The sequence below is a fragment of the Pleurodeles waltl genome, chromosome 1_1, assembly GCF_031143425.1.
Source record: "Pleurodeles waltl isolate 20211129_DDA chromosome 1_1, aPleWal1.hap1.20221129, whole genome shotgun sequence".
Classification (NCBI taxonomy): domain Eukaryota; kingdom Metazoa; phylum Chordata; class Amphibia; order Caudata; family Salamandridae; genus Pleurodeles; species Pleurodeles waltl.
This window is the reverse complement of record NC_090436.1, coordinates 828,040,024-828,061,175: the sequence shown is the minus strand read 5'-3', so window position 1 is coordinate 828,061,175 and position 21,152 is coordinate 828,040,024. Positions and strand designations below refer to the sequence as shown.

The 21,152-nt window shown below is 45.1% G+C and overlaps 1 protein-coding gene across 1 annotated transcript in view; it reads right to left on the bottom strand.

Annotated features, from left to right (window-relative positions):
- SMC5 (structural maintenance of chromosomes 5) overlaps positions 1 to 21,152 on the bottom strand; it is a 647,363-nt gene that overhangs the window by 581,677 nt on the left and 44,534 nt on the right. Inside the window, exon 5 of the mRNA XM_069228845.1 lies at positions 17,466 to 17,600. Within this exon, the coding sequence (XP_069084946.1) occupies positions 17,466 to 17,600 (135 nt within the window). The remainder of the gene's footprint in view (positions 1 to 17,465; positions 17,601 to 21,152) is intronic.

The following is a 21,152-nucleotide window of genomic DNA, read 5'->3' as shown; positions in this document are numbered from 1 at the left end:
AGATAGAGCCATTTGCAGTGGTACGGAGTGTGAAATAATCTCCCCTCTTATTGAAATAGGATTGTGCTCTACCAGATTCTTTTTAGGGATTGAGTATGCCTTGAAGTCTTCAGAAACTGCTTCCACAAAGGTTAGCATATGCTTTTTTATGTGAAAACTTGGTGATTAAGGGATGCTGTGCCACCATGGCTCTTTTGTTAGGCTTGTTGTTTTGATCCGTGCGGTGTCCAAACTTGTTTCAGTGTGAATTTAAACACTGAAAGCAGTTGGATGCCTTGTGGCTTGGTGTGTTGGCTTTAAGAATCCTACAATCAGGTGTCTTTTTTTTGTTTAAAACCAAACGGTTTCTACAGCAGCGTAAATAAGTGACGTTTCTGGCTAATAGTTCCTCATTTAAGGGCAAGACATGGTACACTCTGAAGCTGCTACTTGCAATGGAGCCAAAGCTCCTTCAGAGGTCAATCCTGTGAGGGCGGATCCACTTGCATTCGCCTTAAGAGGCTGCAGAGCGTTTTGCCTGGACCTTTATGCTGAGGTCCAAACCTCAAAGTGTTGTGTTAATCCTGGGTGCTGGTGATGGGAGGAAACATACATGGGACTCTTCTCGTTGGTCATCATGACTACCCACCCTGTCACTGGAATACAGTCCCTTGAGGTCCTTGGGCACTGCCATAGACAGAGACTAGGCAGAGTCCCGGTGCTGCACTGAGTAATATGTCCAACGCCTTCCCTTTGGTGCCAAATCTATTGTTTTTTTTTTTTTAAACATTTGAAGGTGTTGCATCATGAACAGGCACTCTTGTTGTGGTCCCTTAACATAATGAGTTTACAGAGTCAATGCTGGCCCAAACAGAAATATTTACAGTGGTACAAAGGGCAACATTTAAACAGTGGGTTTTCCATTATCTGCCCCCATATGATTCATTCTTTTACAACCTGGACCCAGGGACGTCACTTAATCTGGCTTCGAAGCAAACATGTTCCACTGATGAGTTCTACAGAATGCTCAAGTACTTTTAAGTCTAGATGCAACACGTGTGCGACTGGAAGAGTTTCTTTTCCACTGCACAGTGGCAGCAGACCTTTTAAAAAATATCAGATCCTAATAGGAAAAGAAAACAATTCAAGGTCATGTCTGTGCCTCAGTGGGTTGAGGGTTTCAGGGAAGTATCACCTTGAAAACGAAACTCCTTTGAAGGAAAACAGCAGGCAATATCGGAATCCAAAGCTAGATGGTAGAAGTGTCCACAGTATATGATCTACAAAGGCACATGCTGAAAACATCCAGTTCCAACTATCTCTACCGCTGCCCCAACAAGCATCAAAGAACTTTGATCCATGGTGCCCTCTCTTTTTAAAGTAATTTAGCCAGAGTTACAGCCTTGCTTTTTATAGGAAAAAAAGTTTAAGGATCAGTGGTAGTAAATGATCTTTTATCAGAAGGATGAATACTTTAAGCCTGAATAATGAAAACCACATTCAAGTTCACCATCCTATTTACTGGAAATAATTGTCAGCAAGAAGAAGTGGTACAAAGAGGACAGAGAATCCCTTAGTTAAATCTCATCAACCAAACATTTCATTTAAATATATTGGCTTAGACGACCATGACAAAAATTGCATTCAGAAATGTCAGTCTAACACTGAACAAAAGGTCACGAACATCTGATAATACAATGCACCTGTTAGACACAGAGCAATATTTCAAAAGAGTAGACTCTGTTTTGTATGAAAAGCAAAATGAGCATTGAAAAAATTCAATCAAAATGCAAAACGAAAAAGCAGATTATAGTGCCAGAACTAACCGAGCTCCCGGCAGACATCTTCCAGCACAACACCCAAAGCAGGGCCATCGATGGCTGCCTCATGGAAGAGGGGTTTCTACAGAAAACTCCAGAGTTGGAGGAAGTGTTGGGACATGGTGTGATCTGGTCCAAAGTCCGCTTCTCAGAAGGAAACCTTAAAAGGCACCGAGAAACAACTCATCCCCAACTCCTGAAGAGATAGAATTTGAGATAGTGCTGCAGCACATGTATACAGCGGAAGAAGGCCACATGATGCAGCAGCATGAACGCTCAGGGTGTCTAATGTCTGGCACTGGATTACAGACCCGAGTCCCTTGAAATCCCACTCTAGGGATAATTACTCTTGTGGTTTCCAACCAGGAGTGGTGATGCAGTGAGTCTGGCAAATGAACAGAAGTTTCGAGAGGAAGTAGGTGAGGCCTGGAAGTCCCACAAGACCCTGTTTCTTATGTAGCCACCTGTACAGCCGTTTTTGCCACAGACATGAAGAGGGTTCGATGTTTATGTTGGCCTGGACTGGTCCAGTGGGGAAGAGGGTCTCAAAGCACAATGCTGCCTAAGAAGGTTAACTGCTGCCTAAGAACTCCAGGGATGAAACTAAGTTTTTAACCCTGCACCAGCACCACCACTGTAGGAGAAGCCAGAAGTAGGATGCAAGAATCCCATGCTTCCAACCTGACACAAGATGAAATGCTTTACCATGATCAGCTGCGGTCCACAGCTGGAAATACAGACCATAACGTCTCGTCAGTAGAGAATACAACTGAAGCTCTTAATGGAAGAGTTGGCAAACTGAAGTGCAACGGGAGTAATAATTATCGAAAGGAGAGTGCTGGGTTCAATAGCAGACTGGAGCATAGGAGAAGTAGGAGAATTTCCGGTGTGCTCTCTTTACCATGGTCATATTGGAACGCGCTAGAGTGCACTGAATAGTAAAAAGGAAAAAATCCCAAGCTGAGATTAAAGGCTTTTCAACACACAACACACTATATCAACCACTCTTTCACTCGGATGATTAATCTCAAATAAAGGAATCAATTTAAAACATTTTTTTATTAAATAATCCCATAAAAATACAAAATACCACACCTTAAGAAATCAACAAGACACTATTACAAAGCAATTTTCTTTGATAAAACCACACATATAAAAGACAAAATAGACATGACGGAGACAAAACAAAAGACATCCGCCCTAGTCTATTATGTTTAAGCTGTCCCGATTTTGGTATACACAGGCTAATTGATTTATGTACACAATCCCTATTTAAGTTTTAGACCGTTCCAATAGGTCCAGCAGTCCAGTTTGCATCAATGCATTTCGTTGGTCTTACAAAAGTTCTTGCACCACCTTCTTCAGGACAATTGAATATACTCCTAACATATACTGTTCAAATCTATAGTGCATTTAACATAAGTCAGACAGACACCTGCTCACCAATCATCACAAATCCATATCCTTATCCAAGTATTGTCTTTTACTTCATAGTAATCCAGAGAATGGATGATTTCAAGGATCCCACTTGGTTTTCCAAACTCATTTAAGTGATTAGGTAGACCCCAATGTCGTCAGTTTGATTATCAATCTCTAATCCGAATCGCAGGACAGCGTCCTTGTCTTTTCTTTCTGAGTGCACTTAACAGGCCAGAAGCCTGAGCCTCATCATCATCATCATCATCATCTGGAAGCCCAGGGAAATGTTAGTTACCCACTAGACATCTGTTCATGGTATGTAGTGCTGTAGATTTACATGCTCTGCTTTCTCCTGCCATCTAGTGTTGGGTCCAGAGTGTTGCATATTGTTTTTGTTAGAAGAAGCGGTTTTTCGAGACACAGGATCTAGTGACTCCTCCTTTGCGGTGATACTGCGCATGGGCATAGAGTCCTTTGTTAAATTGTTTTGCTGCAGGTAGGTGAGAAAGAGGAATGAAAAGAAAGTATAGAGAAAGATGTGCATGCAAGTGTATCTAAATATATACAAAAAACTACAAATACAAGGTAACTGCAATGGCCATACGAGTCCGAGGAGGAGGGGAGGGTGCATGTGAATCTATAGCACCACATACCATAAACAGATGTTAACTGGGTAAGCAACATCTTCCATTCAATGGCATGTGTGACTGCAGATACACATGCTCTACATAGACTGTAAAGCAGTCCCTGAAAAAAGCGGTGGCTAGCCTATGGGAGATGCAGTTGTCTGGAAAAGTGTTCTTAAGACAGCCTTCCCTACATTTGCTTGCTATTGTGGTTGTACATCTACACAATAATGGTTTGTGGATGTGTGCGGTGTTGACCAGGTAGCTGCTCTACAGATGTCAGCTAAAGGAATATTTCCCCAAAATGCCATAGAAGCATCTTTTTTCCTAGTGGAATGTGCCCTGGGAGTTTGTGGCAATTGTCTTTTTACCTTAGCATAATATGTTTGTATGCATTTAACAATCCATCTAGCTATGCCTTTTTTTTTTGTTTGTTTGTTTTGTTTTTGCCCCTAAACAGCGAAGCAAAAACTATAAAAAGTTGTTGGGTTTTCCTAAACTCTTTTGTCCTGTCAATATAGTACAAGAGCTCTTTTTACATCTAAAGTGTGGGGCGCGCTCTCTGCTATTGAATCAGGATGTGGGGAAAAAAACAGACAATTCAATGGTTTGCTGGATATGAAATTGAGATACCACTTCTAGTAGGAATCTTGGGTGTGTGCGAAGGACTACCTTGTCTATGTATTTGAAAGTGAAGTTCTTCTAGAGTTAATGCCTGGAGTTCACTCACACGTCTAAGGGATGTAATTGCGATTAGAAAAGCCACCTTCCATGAAAGGAACTGGCTAGGACATGAGTGAAGTGGTTCAAAAGGAGGACCCATGAGCCTAGTGAGTACAATGTTAAGATTCCATGATGGAACAGGAGGAAGTCTAGATGGGATTACTCTTTTAAGTCCTTCCATGAAGATTTTAATGACTGGTATTCTGAGCAATGAAGTATGTTCTCTATTTTGTAAGATACAGTTATTGCTCCAAGGTGCAGTCTGACTGAAGTGTAAGCCAACTTGGCTGGCTTTTTGCAAGTGTAGCAAAATAGCAAATAATATGTTAGACAGATGCTTTAATTGGGTCAATGTGTTTGGACTAACAGTAGCAAACATAACTCTTTCATATTACCTCATAGCACGCTCTAGTTGTTGGCCTACGAGCCCCCTTCAAAATTTCCATACACTCAGTAGGTAAACGGAGGTAACCAAATTCTATGATTTTAGGAGCCATATCGCAAAGTTGAGCGATTTTGGGGTCTGGATGTCTGATCTGTCTATGCTCCTGCGTGAGAAAGTCCGGCCTGTTGGGGAGCTTCGTGTGAGGAACTTGTGAGGGATCCAGAAGTGTTGTGAACCAAGATTGATGAACCCATGTGGGCGCTACCAGTTTCATGGTTAGTCAAGCCTGTGTGAGTTTGCGAACCCGGAATGGAATGAGTGGGAGAGGTGGAAAAGCGTAGGCAAATATCCCTGACCAGTTCATCTATAGAGCACTGCCCTTAGACAGAGTGTGGGGATACCTGGATGCGAAGCTTGGGCATTTTGTGTTTCCTACTATCACAAAATAGTGTATTTGAGGAGTTCCCCACTTTTGGAAGTATTTTTTTTTTAAAAATTTAAGGACTAGTGGGTGGAGTTTTCCGTTCCTCAGAGATATTCTGCCAATAGGTGAATGTGATGGTGCTGAGCCCATTTCCATATTGTTTGCGCCAGTTGTGATAACTGGAACAACTGTCCTGCCCCCCCCTCACCCTTTTTGTAGATAATATATTGTTGTCATATTGTCCGTCTGGATTAGGACAACTTTGTGTGAGAGGGGAGGAAGAAAAGCTTTGAGGGCTAGAAATAACGCTTGAAGATTTACAAAGATGAAGTGCATGGATTGATGTTTATGATGCCAAAGGCCCTGAACCGTGAAGTCTTGAAGGTGTGCTCCCCAGCCTGTCAAGGATGCATCAAAGTCAGAATGGGTTTAGGCACAGGGTTTTGAAAAGGCTGCCCTTATACAAGGTTGGTGGAGTAACACCATTGCAGAAAGTGGTTAGTTTGGCCGTCTATCAACACTAAATCTTGAAGGTGACCCTGTGACTGAGACCACTGATGAGACAGACATTGCTGTAGCAGACAAATGTGGAGTCTGGCATGAATGACGATGGCAATGCAGGATGTCATCATTCCTAAAAGACGCATGACAGTTTTGACTGTGGGAGTGTAATTCTTTTGAAAATGAGGAAGAAGATTTTATATGCAAGCTGGAGTGGGGTATGCTAGGCCGAGTTGCGTATTGAGAATGGCCCTTAGGTACAGATGAATCTGAAGGGGTTGCAGATGAGATTTTAGAAAGTTGAGTGTAAACCTTAACTTGTGATTTGGGCGTGGGATTGACACTGCTGTAGCGTGCTGGCTTTGATAAGCCAGTCATCCAGGGATGGAAAGACATGAATCTTCTGTCTTCTGAGGTGCGCTGCAACAACTGCTAGGCATTTGGTGAATAACCTGGGCAGAGTTGTGACCACAAAAGGGAGAACTTTGAACTGATAATGTTTGCCCACAAGCACAAATCTTAGATATTTGCGGTGTGCATGGTGGCTGGGAATGTGGAAAAATGCATCTTTCAGGTCTAGAGGCAACATGAAATCACCCTGTTAAAGGAGCAGGATGACATCCTGAAGAGTGACCATGTGAAAATGTTCTGAAAGAACGTGTTGATTTAGGGGCCTCAGATCATAAATGAGTCCGAGTGACCCATCCTTTTTTTGGAATGAGGCAATACAGTGAGTATACTCCTGTTCCAGGATATTGGAATGGAACCGGTTTTATGGCCTCTTTTAGAAGAAGACTGTACCTCTTCTTAGACGAGGGCAAGGTGTTCTTGAGATAACCTGTGTGCGCGAGGAGGCATGTTGGGAGATGCTGAAGTAAGCTCCAGGTAATAACCATGTTGGATAATGGAGAGGATACTATGAGTATAACGTAGTTTACTCTCCATTAACATAGCAAACATAGGAATGGAAATCTTAAATTCAAATATACAACATACAATATATTTCAATTTAGATATTTATTATAGCTAATTAAACATTCAGTTCGCACATAATATAATCAACATAGAATCAACCAAAAAAATATAATACAACCCCCTAACCTAAATGAAACATACATATATGAAAACATAAATAACATACCAGTAAATACGCAAAAATAAACAAATAACACAGAACCAACAAAATCACAAAATAGTATACATACAAATTTACAACCGCCTCATACATGAGAGGATATTTAAACAGCACAATAAAGATACTGCTTTGATGCTACAATTATGCGTTGTAGTTTGGAGAGGACCCATTGGTCCGATGTTATGTCTGTCCATTGTGTATAGTAATACTGAAGGCGTCCCTCAACTGGTGTTATATAGGGTTTTGGCATTTTCAGGTAGTCAATGCTTTGTTGTGAAAGCTGAGCACCGGGAGTTTTTTTTTTTTTGTCCCTGTCTCTGAAATTACTGCCTCTGAATGTACCTTTAAAAAGAGCATCTGGTGTAATAGCATTAGGCTTGTTTTTTGGGAGGTTAAGGGGGTCAGATGTTGTAGAGGATTTGTAAACCCCTCTATACACTGAGCCACGAAAAAAATCCTCTTTGTGCTTATGACTGAAGAGCCGCCATGGACTTCGCAGCGTCAGTGTCTTTTTTTTTTTTTTTTTTTTTTTTTTTTTTTTACTTTGGACCAAGGATGTTCTTTGTTGAAAGGTATATTTAATACTGCTTGTTGAACCTCTGGCGTAAATCCAGAGCACCTAAGCAATGCATGTCACCTTATCAATACACTGGTATTTATGCCCCTTGCCGCTGTATCTGCAGCATCTAGTTCACACCGAATTGAATTATTTGCAATTGTTTGTCCCTCTAAATCAATTTGCTGTTCACCCTTGTGATGCTACTATGGGAGATATTAGAGGAGATCCTCCATTTCGTCCCAGTGAGCTCTACTGTATCTAGAGAGTAAGGCTTGTGAATTGGCAATACGCCAATGATTTGTGGCTTGTGCAGCCACTCTCTTGTCAACCCCATCCCTCTTTTTTACTCTCCTTGTCTGGTGGAGGAGGGTCTCCAGTGGCCTGGTGTTGGATCTGGCCCTTTTTGCAGGCTCATCCCTAAACTTTTAACCTCCTTCCTCTTGTTTTTTCTGACCAGTTTTTGTTGGCTTTAGGACTCTGGGCACTTTTCCACTGCTAAACAGTGCTAAAGTGCATATGCTCTGGGTAAATTGTAATGGTGATTGGTTTATCCATGATTAGCATATTTAATTTACTAGCAGGTCCCTAGTAAAGTGCACTATGTGTGCCCAGGGCCTGTAAATCAAATGCTACTAGTGGGCCTGCAGCACTGATAGAGCCACCCACATAAGTAACCCTGTAAACATGTCTCAGACCTGCCATTGCAGTGTCTGCAGTCTTCCACTGCCAATTCGACCCGACAATTGTACCCACTTGCCAGGCCTAAACCTTCCCTTTTAGTACATTTAAGGCATCCCTAAGGAAGGCCCTAGGAAGCCCTAAGTGCAGGGTGCAGTGTATGTTAAAGTTGGGACATGTACTGATGTGTTTTACATTTTCTGATAGTGAAATACTGCCAAGTTTGGTTTTCACTACTGCAAGGCCTATATCTCTCATTGTTTAACATAGGGACTCCCTTTAAATATATCTAAAAGTGCAGTTTCCCTTTGAAGGCAGATAGAGATCTCGAGTTTGGGGTCTCTGAACTCACAATTTAAATATACACCTTTTAGTAAAGTTGTTTTTTGGATTGTCATTTTGAAAATGCCACTTTTAGAAAGTGGGCATTTTCTTGCTTAAACCATGCTATGCCTCTCGCTCTTGTGTATTCCACGTCTGGGTCAGACTGAGTTGGGCTGTTGTGAATTCCCTCTAGACAGTAACACAAAGGGAGCTAGGGTGTAGCCTGCATATCCTGCTGGGCCATCTGGGCTATAGTGGAGGGAGGAGTGGTCACTTACACCTGAAAGGGCTGTGCCTGCCCTCACACAATGTAGTCTCCGAACCCATTGAGTGTGTCTGGGGCCAGGCTTGGGTATGGTAAAACCTTGTGAACAACAGAGACTTTCCTTTGAAGTATGCCTACTTTTAAGGCAGAGAGGGGCATAAGCAGTGGACCAAAAACCCCAGACTTTTAGAATCTTTCTGGATCAAGAGGAACCTCTGCCAAGGAGAAGAGCTGAAGAGCTGGAGGATGAGTACTGCCTCTTTGCTGTGTGTGTTTTGCTAGGTTGGCCTGCAGTTGCTGCTTCTGCCTTGAAAGAGCATGGGGTGAATTTTGCTGTGTATCCTGCTTGAGAGAGTTCTCCAAAGGCTTGGAGTAGAGCTTGCCTCCTGTTGGAAGTCTCATGTATATCAAAGACTTCAGTTTCATTTGCCCACACCACTGAGAACTGTGTGTTTTGGGCTGTTCAAGAAGACAAACCACTCAGACTTTGCCAACAGTTGCCGCTGGCCTGCACTGTGACCTACTGATGCAGCACAAAGCCCACTCCACACCGCAACCGTGGTCTCTCTGCCTCTGCCATCTGATGCCGTCACCGAGCCACTACTTGCACCGTGACCTGTGGGCGCTGCACTCCGGCATCGCCTTGCTCAAACCGCAGCCTGGGCATCCCCGAGGAAGACGTTCCTACTGACAGTGGCACCGCTGCCTGCACCGTGGCCTGTGGACACCACTTGTGTCCATAGGCCATGCACCATCAAAGCACCATCCCACACCGCTGCCCTGGTTGACCGACGCCAGCATCATTGACTCCAGTGTTATCACCAGGAATCCATGTCTGCATCGCGACCCGTGGATGCTGCATGGAGTCTGTCCCGAGCTGCAACGCCAACTTGGGCCTACCAGCGACAGCACTTCAGCAGCAACGGCAACGCTGCCTTCGCCGTGACCTGGTGACACCGCATGTCGCATCGCCCCACTTCACACCGCAACTTTGGTCTCACCGACATTGCTGGACGCAGTCACCGAGTCGATTCCTGTACTGTGACCTCTGGGCACCGCACATCACTTTGTCCCGCTTCACACCGATGCCTGAACACCATCCACACCAGCGCTCCTGACTTCCCGTAGTTAGATCTGCAACATGTGTGACTTTAAGGGTCTGATGACACCCGGCACCAACCTCCGGAACAGACACCGCAACGCTGGCGACGCCGCACTCCAAATCTCATTGCGAGGATCACAAAGCCCTGCAATTCGAAAGTTACTGTTTACGGGTCTTCCCTACACTGTAGTTGGCCTGCGATGCCGCAGCCGGCCTGAATTGTTGGTTTTGTTGATCATGATGCTGTGATAGCCGCAGGTGGAGTTATCAACTTTAAGGAACTCTCTTTTTAAGTAACTTTTGCAAAATTCATATATTTATTACTGGATGTTGGATTTTTATCGTATTTGGTCTTGTTTTATATTAATAAATATTGGCTATTTTTCTAAAACTGGTGTGGTGTCCTTTTGTAGTGTTTTCACTTGTTACTGCGTGTTATGTGCAAATGCTTTACACATTGGTTCTGAGATAAGCCTGATTTGCTAGTGCCAAGCTACCAAGGGGGAGAGCAGGTGTTATCTGAGCGGGTACCGCCCTTATACTGACTACAGTGAGGGTCCCTACTTGGTTAGGGTGCAAACCGACTGCCAACTACAGACCCCATTTCTAACACTGGGCTATTAGCCCTCTTTTTGGCAGTAGTAGCCACTACTGAGTCAGGTGGCACTAGTGGCCTGATGAACAGTGGGTCCAAAGGAGCGGGCTTTTATTTTTTATCCACTCTAGGTGTTATGATTCTGGAGTGGACAGGCTCTTGAAAGATATCAATCAATCAATCACTGCATTTGTAAAGCGCGCTACATACCCGCAAGGGTCTCAAGGCGCTGGGGAGGGGGGGTGCTACTGGTGGAAGAGCCAGGTCTTGAGGAGTCTTCTGAAGGCCAGCAGGTCCTGGGTCTGTCGTAGGATGGTGGGGAGAGTGTTCCAGGTCTTGGCGGCGAGGTAGGAGAAGGATCTGCCGCCGGCTGTGGTTTTTCGGATGCGGGGGACTGTGGCGAGGGCGAGGTTGGCTGAGCGGAGGCTTCGGGTGGGGGTGTGGAAGCTGAGTCGGTTGTTGAGGTAGGTGGGTCCGGTGTTGTGCAGTGCTTTGTGTGCGTGGATCAGGAGCTTGAAGGTGATCCTTTTGTTGATGGGGAGCCAGTGCAGGCCTCTTAGGTGGAGTGTGATGTGGCTGCGGCGGGGGACATCGAGGATGAGTCGGGCCGAGGCGTTCTGGATGCGTTGGAGTCGTCTCAGGAGCTTGTTTGTAGTTCCTGAGTAGAGGGCGTTCCCGTAGTCGAGTCTGTTGGTGATGAGGGCCTGGGTAACTGTTTTTCTCGTGTCAAGGGGGATCCATTTGAAGATCCTGCGGAGCATACGGAGGGTGTTGAAGCAGGACGCGGAGATGGCGTTGACTTGCCTGGTCATGGAGAGAGTGGAGTCGAGGATGACCCCCAGGTTGCGTGCGTGGTCCGTGGGTTCCGGGGCTGTGCCTAGTGACGTGGGCCACCAAGAGTCGTCCCAGGCTGATGGGGTGGGTCCGAGAATGAGGACCTCCGTCTTGTCTGAGTTCAGCTTCAGTCTGCTGTCCTTCATCCAGTCGGCTATGGCCTTCATTCCTCGGAGGAGGTTAGCTTTGGCGGTGTCGGGATCTTCGGTGAGGGATATGATCAGCTGGGTGTCGTCGGCGTAGGAGATGATGTTGAGGTTGTGTTGTCGTGCGACGTGGGCGAGGGGGGCCATGTAGATATTGAACAGTGTCGGGCTGAGGGAGGATCCCTGTGGGACGCCGCAGATGATCTCAGTGGTTTTGGAGTGGAAGGGTGGGAGGCGGACGCTCTGGGTTCTGCCGGAGAGGACGGATGTGGTCCAGGCCAGGGCCTTCTCTTGGATACCGGCGTCATGGAGGCGTGCTGATAGGGTCCGGTGGCAGACCGTGTCAAAGGCTGCTGATAGGTCCAGGAGGATGAGGGCAGCTGTTTCTCCTTTGTCCATCAGGGTCCGGATGTCGTCAGTGGCGGCGATGAGGGCGGTCTCGGTGCTGTGGTTACTGCGAAAACCAGATTGGGACGGGTCCAGGATGTTGTTGACTTCGAGGTAGCTTTTGCCGGGAAAGGGAGCAGGGAGTTGGGACGGAAGCTCTTGAGGTCCTTGGGGTCCGCCTTGGGCTTCTTCAGAAGGGCGTTGATCTCGGCGTGCTTCCAGCTTTCTGGGAAGGTTGCTGTCTCGAAGGAACAGTTGATTGTTTTCCGGAGGTGGGGCGCGATGGCTGCGCTGGCTTTGTTGAAGACGTGGTGAGGGCAGGGGTCCGATGGGGATCCGGAGTGGATGGAGTTCATGGTTTTGATGGTGTCTTCGTCGCTGACGCTGGACCAGGCGGTCAGGCGACTGGTGCGAGTGGTAGTCGCAGGGGTGGTGGACTCGGTGGGGGGTGAGGTGGGGTCGGGGTTGAAGCTGTCGTGGATGTCGGTGATCTTGCGGTGGAAGAAGGTGGCCAGGGAGTCGCACAGGTCTTGAGATGGCGGGATGTCATTGGTGATGGAGCTGGGGTTGGAGAGTTCTTTCACGATGCTGAAGAGCTCTTTGGTGTTGTGTGCGTTGTTGTCTAGGCGGTCCTTGAAGGCGGTCTTCTTGGCGGTCCTGATGAGTTGGTGATGTCTGCGGGTGGCACTCTTGAGGGCTGTGTGGTTGTCTGGTGTTCGGTCGTGGAGCCATTTCTTCTCCAGCTTCCGACAGGTGTGCTTGGAGATACGGAGGTCCTCGGTGAACCAGGCGGCTTTCTTGTTGGTGTGGTTGGTTGTAAAGGTCTTGAGAGGGGCGAGGGTGTTGGCGCAGTCGTTGATCCACTGTGTGAGGTTGGTCGCGGCAGTGTCTGGGTCGGTGGGGTTGGTGGGTGGTCTCAGGGCGAGGGCGGTAGTCAGTTGGTCCCCGGTGACCTTGCCACAGCAGCGGCATGGTAGCTGTTGGGTGCGGTGGTGTGTGGTGGGTTTTCTGAAGGTGAAGTGGACGCATCTGTGGTCGGTCCAGTGTGGTTCGGTGGTGTGGTTGAAGGAGACGTGGGGGCTTGCGGAGAAGATGGGGTCAAGCGTGTGTCCAGCGGCGTGAGTGGGTGTCGTTACTAGCTGTTTGAGTCCGAGGTTGGCGAGGTTGGCGATCAGGGCGGTGGAGTTGGCGTCGTTGTTGTTCTCGAGGTGGAAGTTCAGGTCCCTGAGGAGGATGTAGTCCGTGGAAGCGAGGGCGTGGGTGCTGATGAGGTCAGCGATGGTGTCACTGAACTGTGGGCGGGGTCCGGGAGGTCTGTAGATGAGAGTTCCTCTGAGGGTGGTGTTGGGGTCGGTGTGGATCTGGAAGTGCATGTGCTCGGCGGTGGTGAGGGTGTCATCGGTGTTCATTGAGATTTTGATGGAGTCTTTGTGGATGATGGCGATTCCTCCTCCCACTCCGTTGGTGCGGTCTCTGCGGGAGATCTTGTAGCCCTGTAGGATGGCTATGGCAATGTCTGGTGCTGAGGTGGCGTTCAGCCAGGTCTCCATCAGGAAGGCAACGTCAGGGGCAGTGGAGTCTAGGAGGTCCCAAAGTTCGATGGCGTGCTTGCGAGCAGAGCGGGTGTTGAGGAGGATGCAGCGGAGGTGGTTGGGTTCTCTGGCTGGTGGTGTGGAGGGTTGGATGCTGGAGAATCTGCAGTTCCGGCAGGTGAAAGGCCCCTGGGTGCGTTTCGGGGTGGCCCGGTAGCAGGGGTGGTCTCGTCTGGTGTTGAGTGCGTGGAGGGTGCTTGCGTCGTAGTGCAGTCTGGCGTTGCGGGGGGTGCGGGTTCCAGGGGTGCTGGTGCTGGGTGCGGTCCGGGCGCAGACGGGCTTGCCTTAGGCGCGCCTTCGGCGCGCCCGCTGCGCGCCCGCTTCGCGGCCTCCATATGAGGGCAGAGGGAGGGAGGAGCAGCTGGGAGGTGGGAGCTGGGCGGCCAATGGGAGTGAAGGGGGCGGGGCAGCAGGGGCACAGCAGCAAGGGAAAAACCCAGGGAAAAACCCAGGGGAAAACCCGGGGAAAAAACGGCGGGAGAGGGACAACAGAGCACAGGGGTACAGAAGCAAAACACAGGGGCACAGAATGGAAAAAACAAGTGGCACAGAAGCACAAGCTCAGGGGAATAGAAAAAAGGGAGCGAGTAGTCAGGCGGCAAAAGTGGCAACGGAGGTTCAACCCACAGGGGGCTGCGTGGCAGATGGGGGGAGCGACCTGCCTGGTGGTATCATCCGCATGGCACATTATCCCTGAAAGCAAAGGGAGACACTGAGTGTCTCTATGGGTGGTGGTAAGGGAAACAAACAAGATATCTGTTCAAATGGGTTCCTTATGTAGTAGTACATTATGGTAAGCAGATGCCCTAGCAATAACCTGATAGTAGCTGGTAGTATCCTCTGGAGGGGAAGGCCTAGCAGGATACAAATTCAGGACAGTGTTAATGACCAGGTCCGGATCATAAGAATCTCAAGGGTGAGCCTGTGAATCTCCCACAGTTGGAGAGGTGGGTGAATGACGAGAAGAGATAGGTAGAGGCGGACGAGGAATAGGAGGAACAAGAGGAGGAGGAGAAGGAACAGGTTCATCTGAGGAAGCATCCTTCTCTTTAGAAATCTTTTTAGGAGGTGGCGAAGTGTCCAACGCCTCCTAAAAAGTAAGCTATCTTTTAAAATTCACAGTAGGGAAAGCTTCAGTTCGCTCTATGCCTTCATAAATGTAAAGCCTGCACTGTCTAGCATCCATAGTCTCAAGTATGTGCTGAATATGTGAGGGCGTGGAGGAAGAGTGGGCCGAGACTAAAGGCTCTGAAGTAACGTGGTCTTTACTTTTCAGAGCCGAAGTTTTTGGTCAATGGACCTTTTTCGGTGCCAAACTTGGTTTTGAAGAATTTCAGCTCAAAGTGGATGCAGTTGTGCCGTTTGTTTACCGATAGTAGGTTGGATTGCAGTGGATGAGGTAGATGCCAAAGACACAGCAGCAGTCTTCATAATGTTTGGACTGAGCCAGTAGGTGGGGCAGAAAAACCGTCCTTCCGATACGGACCATGGCTTGATTGCAATGGTGGTCCGGCGACCTCAGTAGAGATTTGTTTTCGGAGTTTTTGTGGGTGGAGGTGGGTCCACAGTTCTCACTGTTTGTGCCGACATCAGTCCTTGACTCTCAATGTCAAGATTGGATGTATGAATCCTAATCTTGGATGGAGACTGCTTCTTCGTCTTCAGGTTCTTCATGTGCATGTTCTTCTCCAAAAATATCCAGGTTGCCTTCTAGAGATCTGCATGTCACCTCCAAAATGCGAGCTTGTCGTTCTTGAGATGAGGCACAGGTTGCACACCTGATGGTGATTGGTGTAAGGGTACTTTGAGTGGCACCGAGGACAGAATCAATACTGTGTCCGTTCCATCAGGATTACATTCTGTTCAGCACCACGAGTATACAGGCCCAAAGGGTGTGCAGTCAAAACTGGACCCAACGAGATGGAAAGATCGATGTGGAAACAGAACCCACAATCGAAAGTACAATACTGTCTAATATAGAAAAGATGGGGAGAAAGTCTTGGTCCAGAGCAAGTCAAAGATAGAGTGAAAAAATTACACGTTTGGAGCTGACGGGGGGACAGAAAACAATCTAACAAAGGACTGGATGCCCATGCGCTTCATCACTGAGAAGTAGGAGTCACTCGATCGCGTGACTTGAAAAATAGCTTCTTTGAATAAAAACAACTTCCAACACTCTAGACCGACACTAGATAGCAGGAGAATGCAGAGCATGTGTACTACAGCCACACATGCCATTGAACACAATGCATTTTTTACACAGATGTTAGGCGCTAACACCACAGTGACAAAAGACATTTGTACATAATTTTTCCTACCAATGAGTGGTCCTAAGGGAAACACTCCAGAACGTGGGACGTTTTTGATAGATCAGGGGTCTGCATAACAAAGGGTGGTAGTAGCATGTGCTAGAAACCTGAGAGCTTTTGTAAAATGGAAGTGAAGTGCTAAAATTCCTGTACATGAGCAAAATTACACGTGAAGACAGATCTTCAGTCCATAAAAAGGAGATGCTTGTGAAAGGTTAGAATACTTCCCTCCTGTACCGTACATTTGGGTAGAATACGGGGGGGGTGTACTTGTGATTTCACCTCTGGAGGAAGAGAAACTATTTTGAAGGTCCAGTGACAGAAACGTAGGGAATTGAACAAGAGCTATCTGGAGTGACTGCATGTTCCAAATCAGATGCCATGGGGTTTTGGTTATATACTGTTGTAATATGCTATGATTTTATGGTCTCTGTTCCTTCCCTTTTCATCTCTTCTTATTCTAAAGTTGCTGAAGGTAATTCAGAAAACAAAGTATGTTTCTAAGTGCTAGCGGTTGCATACTAATAATTATTAATAGCCAATCGGGGATTGTGGACTGCTGACTATTGTGGAATGTAAGTCTACTAATATGAGTTAAAACTAAAAAGCAGATGATAATTCTCCCATTTAAATAAAGTGAGGTAAAAGGTTGCAGGCAAATTAGTTGTTTTCCTCACATTCACCTTAGCAATCACATTTATCTTGTCAATCCTTTTACCTAAGAGGAGATTAAGAGGAGATAGCAGAAACTGTCAGCCATTGCCAGAAAAAGCACCTTACAATTCTGCCATAGCTTTTAAATAACATCCAAGAAAGCACTGCTAAATGCAGAAACAAGTAAACAAGCATGGAGTCAGATGGTAGGGACTTTTTAAAGTGTTTCATTTTGGGAGAATTCCAGATTGCTAATGAGGTAAAGAGACTAAAAAGGATTTCACGTAAGTGTTATAAGATGATTCCCAGTAACAAGTTAAAATAGCACACAAGGCCTGAGCAAAATTGGGAAACTCTTGGTACACAAAAATATGCATACGTTTTGTGAAATTACTCATTATCCAAGTGACCACTGTAAGTGAAATGCACACTCATCTATAAAGGACATGCAAGGCACCTGAATAATGTGTTTTCCTGAGTGTTACTAATGTAACACAGTGAAAGTTACTTGGGCAGCAAATGCTGCCTTGGCACACATCCAGTTCCAGAGTTCTAGCAAGCCGCTTTCTGCACAAACTAGAATACAGCAGGCGAAAATTAGCTGGAGAAGCATAAACAAGAGAAAACAAAATTATACAAAGCTCATGAGCCACATTAATTGGGATTCCAGGCCAAGTGTGCATGTCACTTTATAGTAAAGACGGAGTATGGGAGTGTACACTAACTTTGCCATTGTAAGGCTACAATGGCCTAGTGATATAAACCCTTTTTCCAGATGCTCTAAATAATCACTGTACAGGGATTACCTCAATAGATCCAACGCCATTATAAGTTTAAAATATGAAAGAAAAATTAATATGCAAACAATGAGTTAATTGGTTCAATCCACAGATTTTGCTGAATGCCAGCAATTTACAGAATTTGTTGAATGCCAGCATAATCAAGAAAAAAGAACTGCAATGTCAGATACTCAAATAGAGTTAACTAATATTACTGCATGTCATCTACCTCCAGGTCCTTCTCTTTGTTCCTGAAATTTTTCAGTTCGTTGTGGAATGCAAACATTTCAGGAGGGCCAATGGACTTCTCAGTTGCTTCAAGAAGTTCAATCTTGGAGAGTTTTGCAAATTCTCCCACTTTGTCCTAGAAAAAAAATAAAACACTTAAGACTAAATTCTGTAGAAACAGGCAAATCAAGCATTGGCATGTCATATAGCTAAGAAGCCACATTTTCACAGCAACACCGACCACTAACAAATACCACACAGCACATCAGAATAACACACATTAGTATAGCACTCTGAACAGATACCCAACACAGTTGGGATATGCAATTATCTGGCTACTGACACATCCAACAGTACTTGCTACTGTCAGCCGCTTTTAACATATACATGCATTTGCGGGCAATGGCATGGTAACCAACCAAGGTACTATGTAACCAAGTTTGTGCAGCACTATAAAAGACGCTGCAATATCATACTATTGGTAGATTGCAACCTATGCAATTACTAATTAAGAATCAAATACCCCAAAACCGTTAATAGCTTTACAAAACAGCATTAATATCCCACATTTTCAAAAGTACTTCCATTCAGTCACACAATTATAAACAATATACGATTATGAACAATCAACTTATACGTAACAACGGTTCTCTATCATGAGAGCCTCATACATAGGAAATTGTTCTTAAATTATGTACAACGCGTGAAGTCATCATATCATAAAGAAGGCCATATACATGCTATAACTGTACCAAGGCAACAATCATCTCAAATTTGTTTTAATTTCATCCCCCATCCTACAAGATAAATAATATAATTGTTTGTCAATTACACCATCAAGCTGGCACATTTTGTGACTACTCATAAAATACCACCGGCCAAAGAACTTGCTGACATTCCATCACGTTATCAGCTTTATGGAATACCAGAACATATAATCACTGAGAGAGGAACTCAATTTACCTCTAAATTTTGGTGTGAAATATCAAGATTACTAATAATGAAATCTTCTTTATCCACTATACATCATCCTCAGACGAATGGCCAAACCAAATGGTTAAATTATACTCTGAACAGCGACACTTTACCTTTGATCAACCTGATGTTTGGAATGATGCTGTAGTGCTAGCTGAATTTGCTTGTAACAATGTCATGCATTTGACAATGGAAGCTTCTCCTTTTTATTGTTCATATGCTTACCAACTAAGTTTTCTATCAATCAAGAGTCCAATTAGCACTGCACATCTGGTGCAGTATGTTCAACAAACCACAATAGTAAAAAGCAATCACAGACATTTGGAACAGGCTCAAGATACCCATGTTAATAAAGGCAAATAAGGGAAGACATATACAAAATGTACCACCTAATTTGTTTATCTACTTATTATCTTGTATTGATGAGAAAGAATGGAAGGTTGTCGCTCAAGTACACACAACAATTCCATATATTGGAGATCACCTATCCTGTTGCAATGAAACTACAACTACCTTCATGCTGGAAGGTTCATCCATTTTAAATGTCTTTTGAAACCCCAGCTACCTGCAACTTACCAGATCACACTGCTTAAGCTCCTTTCTTAAGTTAAGGACATGAGGAATATGAGGGTCAAGATGCTGGAAAGGGTAACTGTAATACGCAATAGCATGGAAAGACTAAGGACCAGATGATCAAATTTGGGTTGATGCCAATGGCATGCACTATGCTAGTCTGGTCAAGGCTTTTCACGCAAAATATATTCTTTTCGCCCTCAACGTGTTTTGAATCTTGGAGGGGGACTGATAAAAGTAAAGGGTTTTGAGTATTAACAATGAAGCAGGAGAATCACACAGCTGGTGCCAGAACTTCCCTGAGCTCCTGTCCTTTGTTTGAGTGCACTTACATTAAGATAACGGCAATCCTGGATCCAGAAAGCATAGGAAGACTTTGGACAACAATGGCACCAAAGGAGTAAAAACACTGTTCATATCAAGTGCCCAATCACAACCAACAGTGTTTATTCAGCAATGCCAACTCAGTGAGATTTGACAGAAGGATGCATACCACTCACAGAGAGCCACTATAAAACAAACACTGTCTTAAGCACAAAAGGTTAGCAACTATGTAACTATGCATCCTGAAGCTCTGCTGATTTCTGTTGCCGTTTCTATGCTTTCTTGTTTGGGGACACCAATATCAAGTTTGGATTTTGCTCCTATTTGACTGCCTGACATGTATTAGAGACTTCAGTTTTTGATTATTTGAATTTCCTAGCTACAATAAACATTACTACAAAGTTTAAGTTACTACAAAAGGGCAGTTTGCAAACTTACTCAAAAGTGTAAGTTGCCTTTGCAAAACATACCTCATATGTTCACTTCCCTGCCCACATTGTTATTTAGCCCCTTGATTTAACTGGTCCCTTCATCACATCACTTGCAGTAGTTCACTCTGAAAGTCAACAGTCCCATATGACTGGGGAAATGGAGCACTAATTGAGCCACTGCTGAAATAACCCGCCCACTAACCGAAAGTTATCAGTAATTCTTACTTATTTAATGATTGCCTTTCAAAACAAAAAAATTACAAAATCTTCTGTTCTGCTAAATCTAACAATCTTCCAGACAGCAAGCAGGATGGCATGTGCCTTCTGCATGGACAGGCGGAAGCTCAAACTATTGTCACTTATGACCTTTGCCAGAACTTAGATCAAGGTGGAAGAGTGGCATTTAGAACAATGTCTTATATCACCCTCACCCACCTATCGGTATCTATGAAAAAGCCTTGGCTTGACTTGACTTTTTTCTTTTCTTCCTTACAGAATCAAAGCATGTCCTCTGCCTCATTGCGGTCCTCCTCAATACATCTCCAATGAGGAGACTCCCAGGGCTCGTGTTTCAGACCTACTCTTTCTAATCTTTACTTGACCCAATGGCAAAACTGATCCACTACTGTGGGTTCCCTCTCATATGCCTAATGCGCATAATACCAAAATCATTCTATGGACGATGACTGACTGAGGAAAGCATCAACATAAAACCCTCTCCCATCTTAATACAGTTGTCTTTTGGATCAAGATCAATTCTGAGGTTTTGATATTTGAAGGCCAACCTTACCGCTGGCCACCAATCTAGTGGTCTGCTGAGCTAGGCCCCCGCCACTACTCTGGCAGCAAACAGATCTCATCTCAATTTCTTACCTGTGCCGTTTTCAGAACATTTAAACCACGTCACACAATACATTGCTCTTCCAAATGTTTTCAAATTATCTAAGACGCTGTGGATCCAAATATGACATGCAAATGCAAATATGAAATTGTGGAAGGGAACATCTACCTTTTTAGTTGTTTGTGGAATAAAGGAAGTTTAGATTGACGTGCAAGGTCAATCCGAGGTTTGTAGCAGGCCCTGGCATTAGCTAGAAAGTGCTTCTTTCCCTGCTGCTGGTCTTGTGTATTTTAAGAAGGGATAAAAATAATACTGAAAAACTGACTGAGCATGACTGTACTGCTCAGGACAACATTCTAATACTACAGGGTGTGAATTGCAGACCACACAAATGCTAATATAGAGGCTCTTAAAAAGGGACTCCTTCACCAAAGGAAGCCAATGCAACTCATCAACGTGCCTTGAAATAGGTTATATGCGTGAAGTTTCTAAAGTAAGCCTGCAACCGAGGTTTGTACTAATGACAGTTTTGTACTAACCGAAA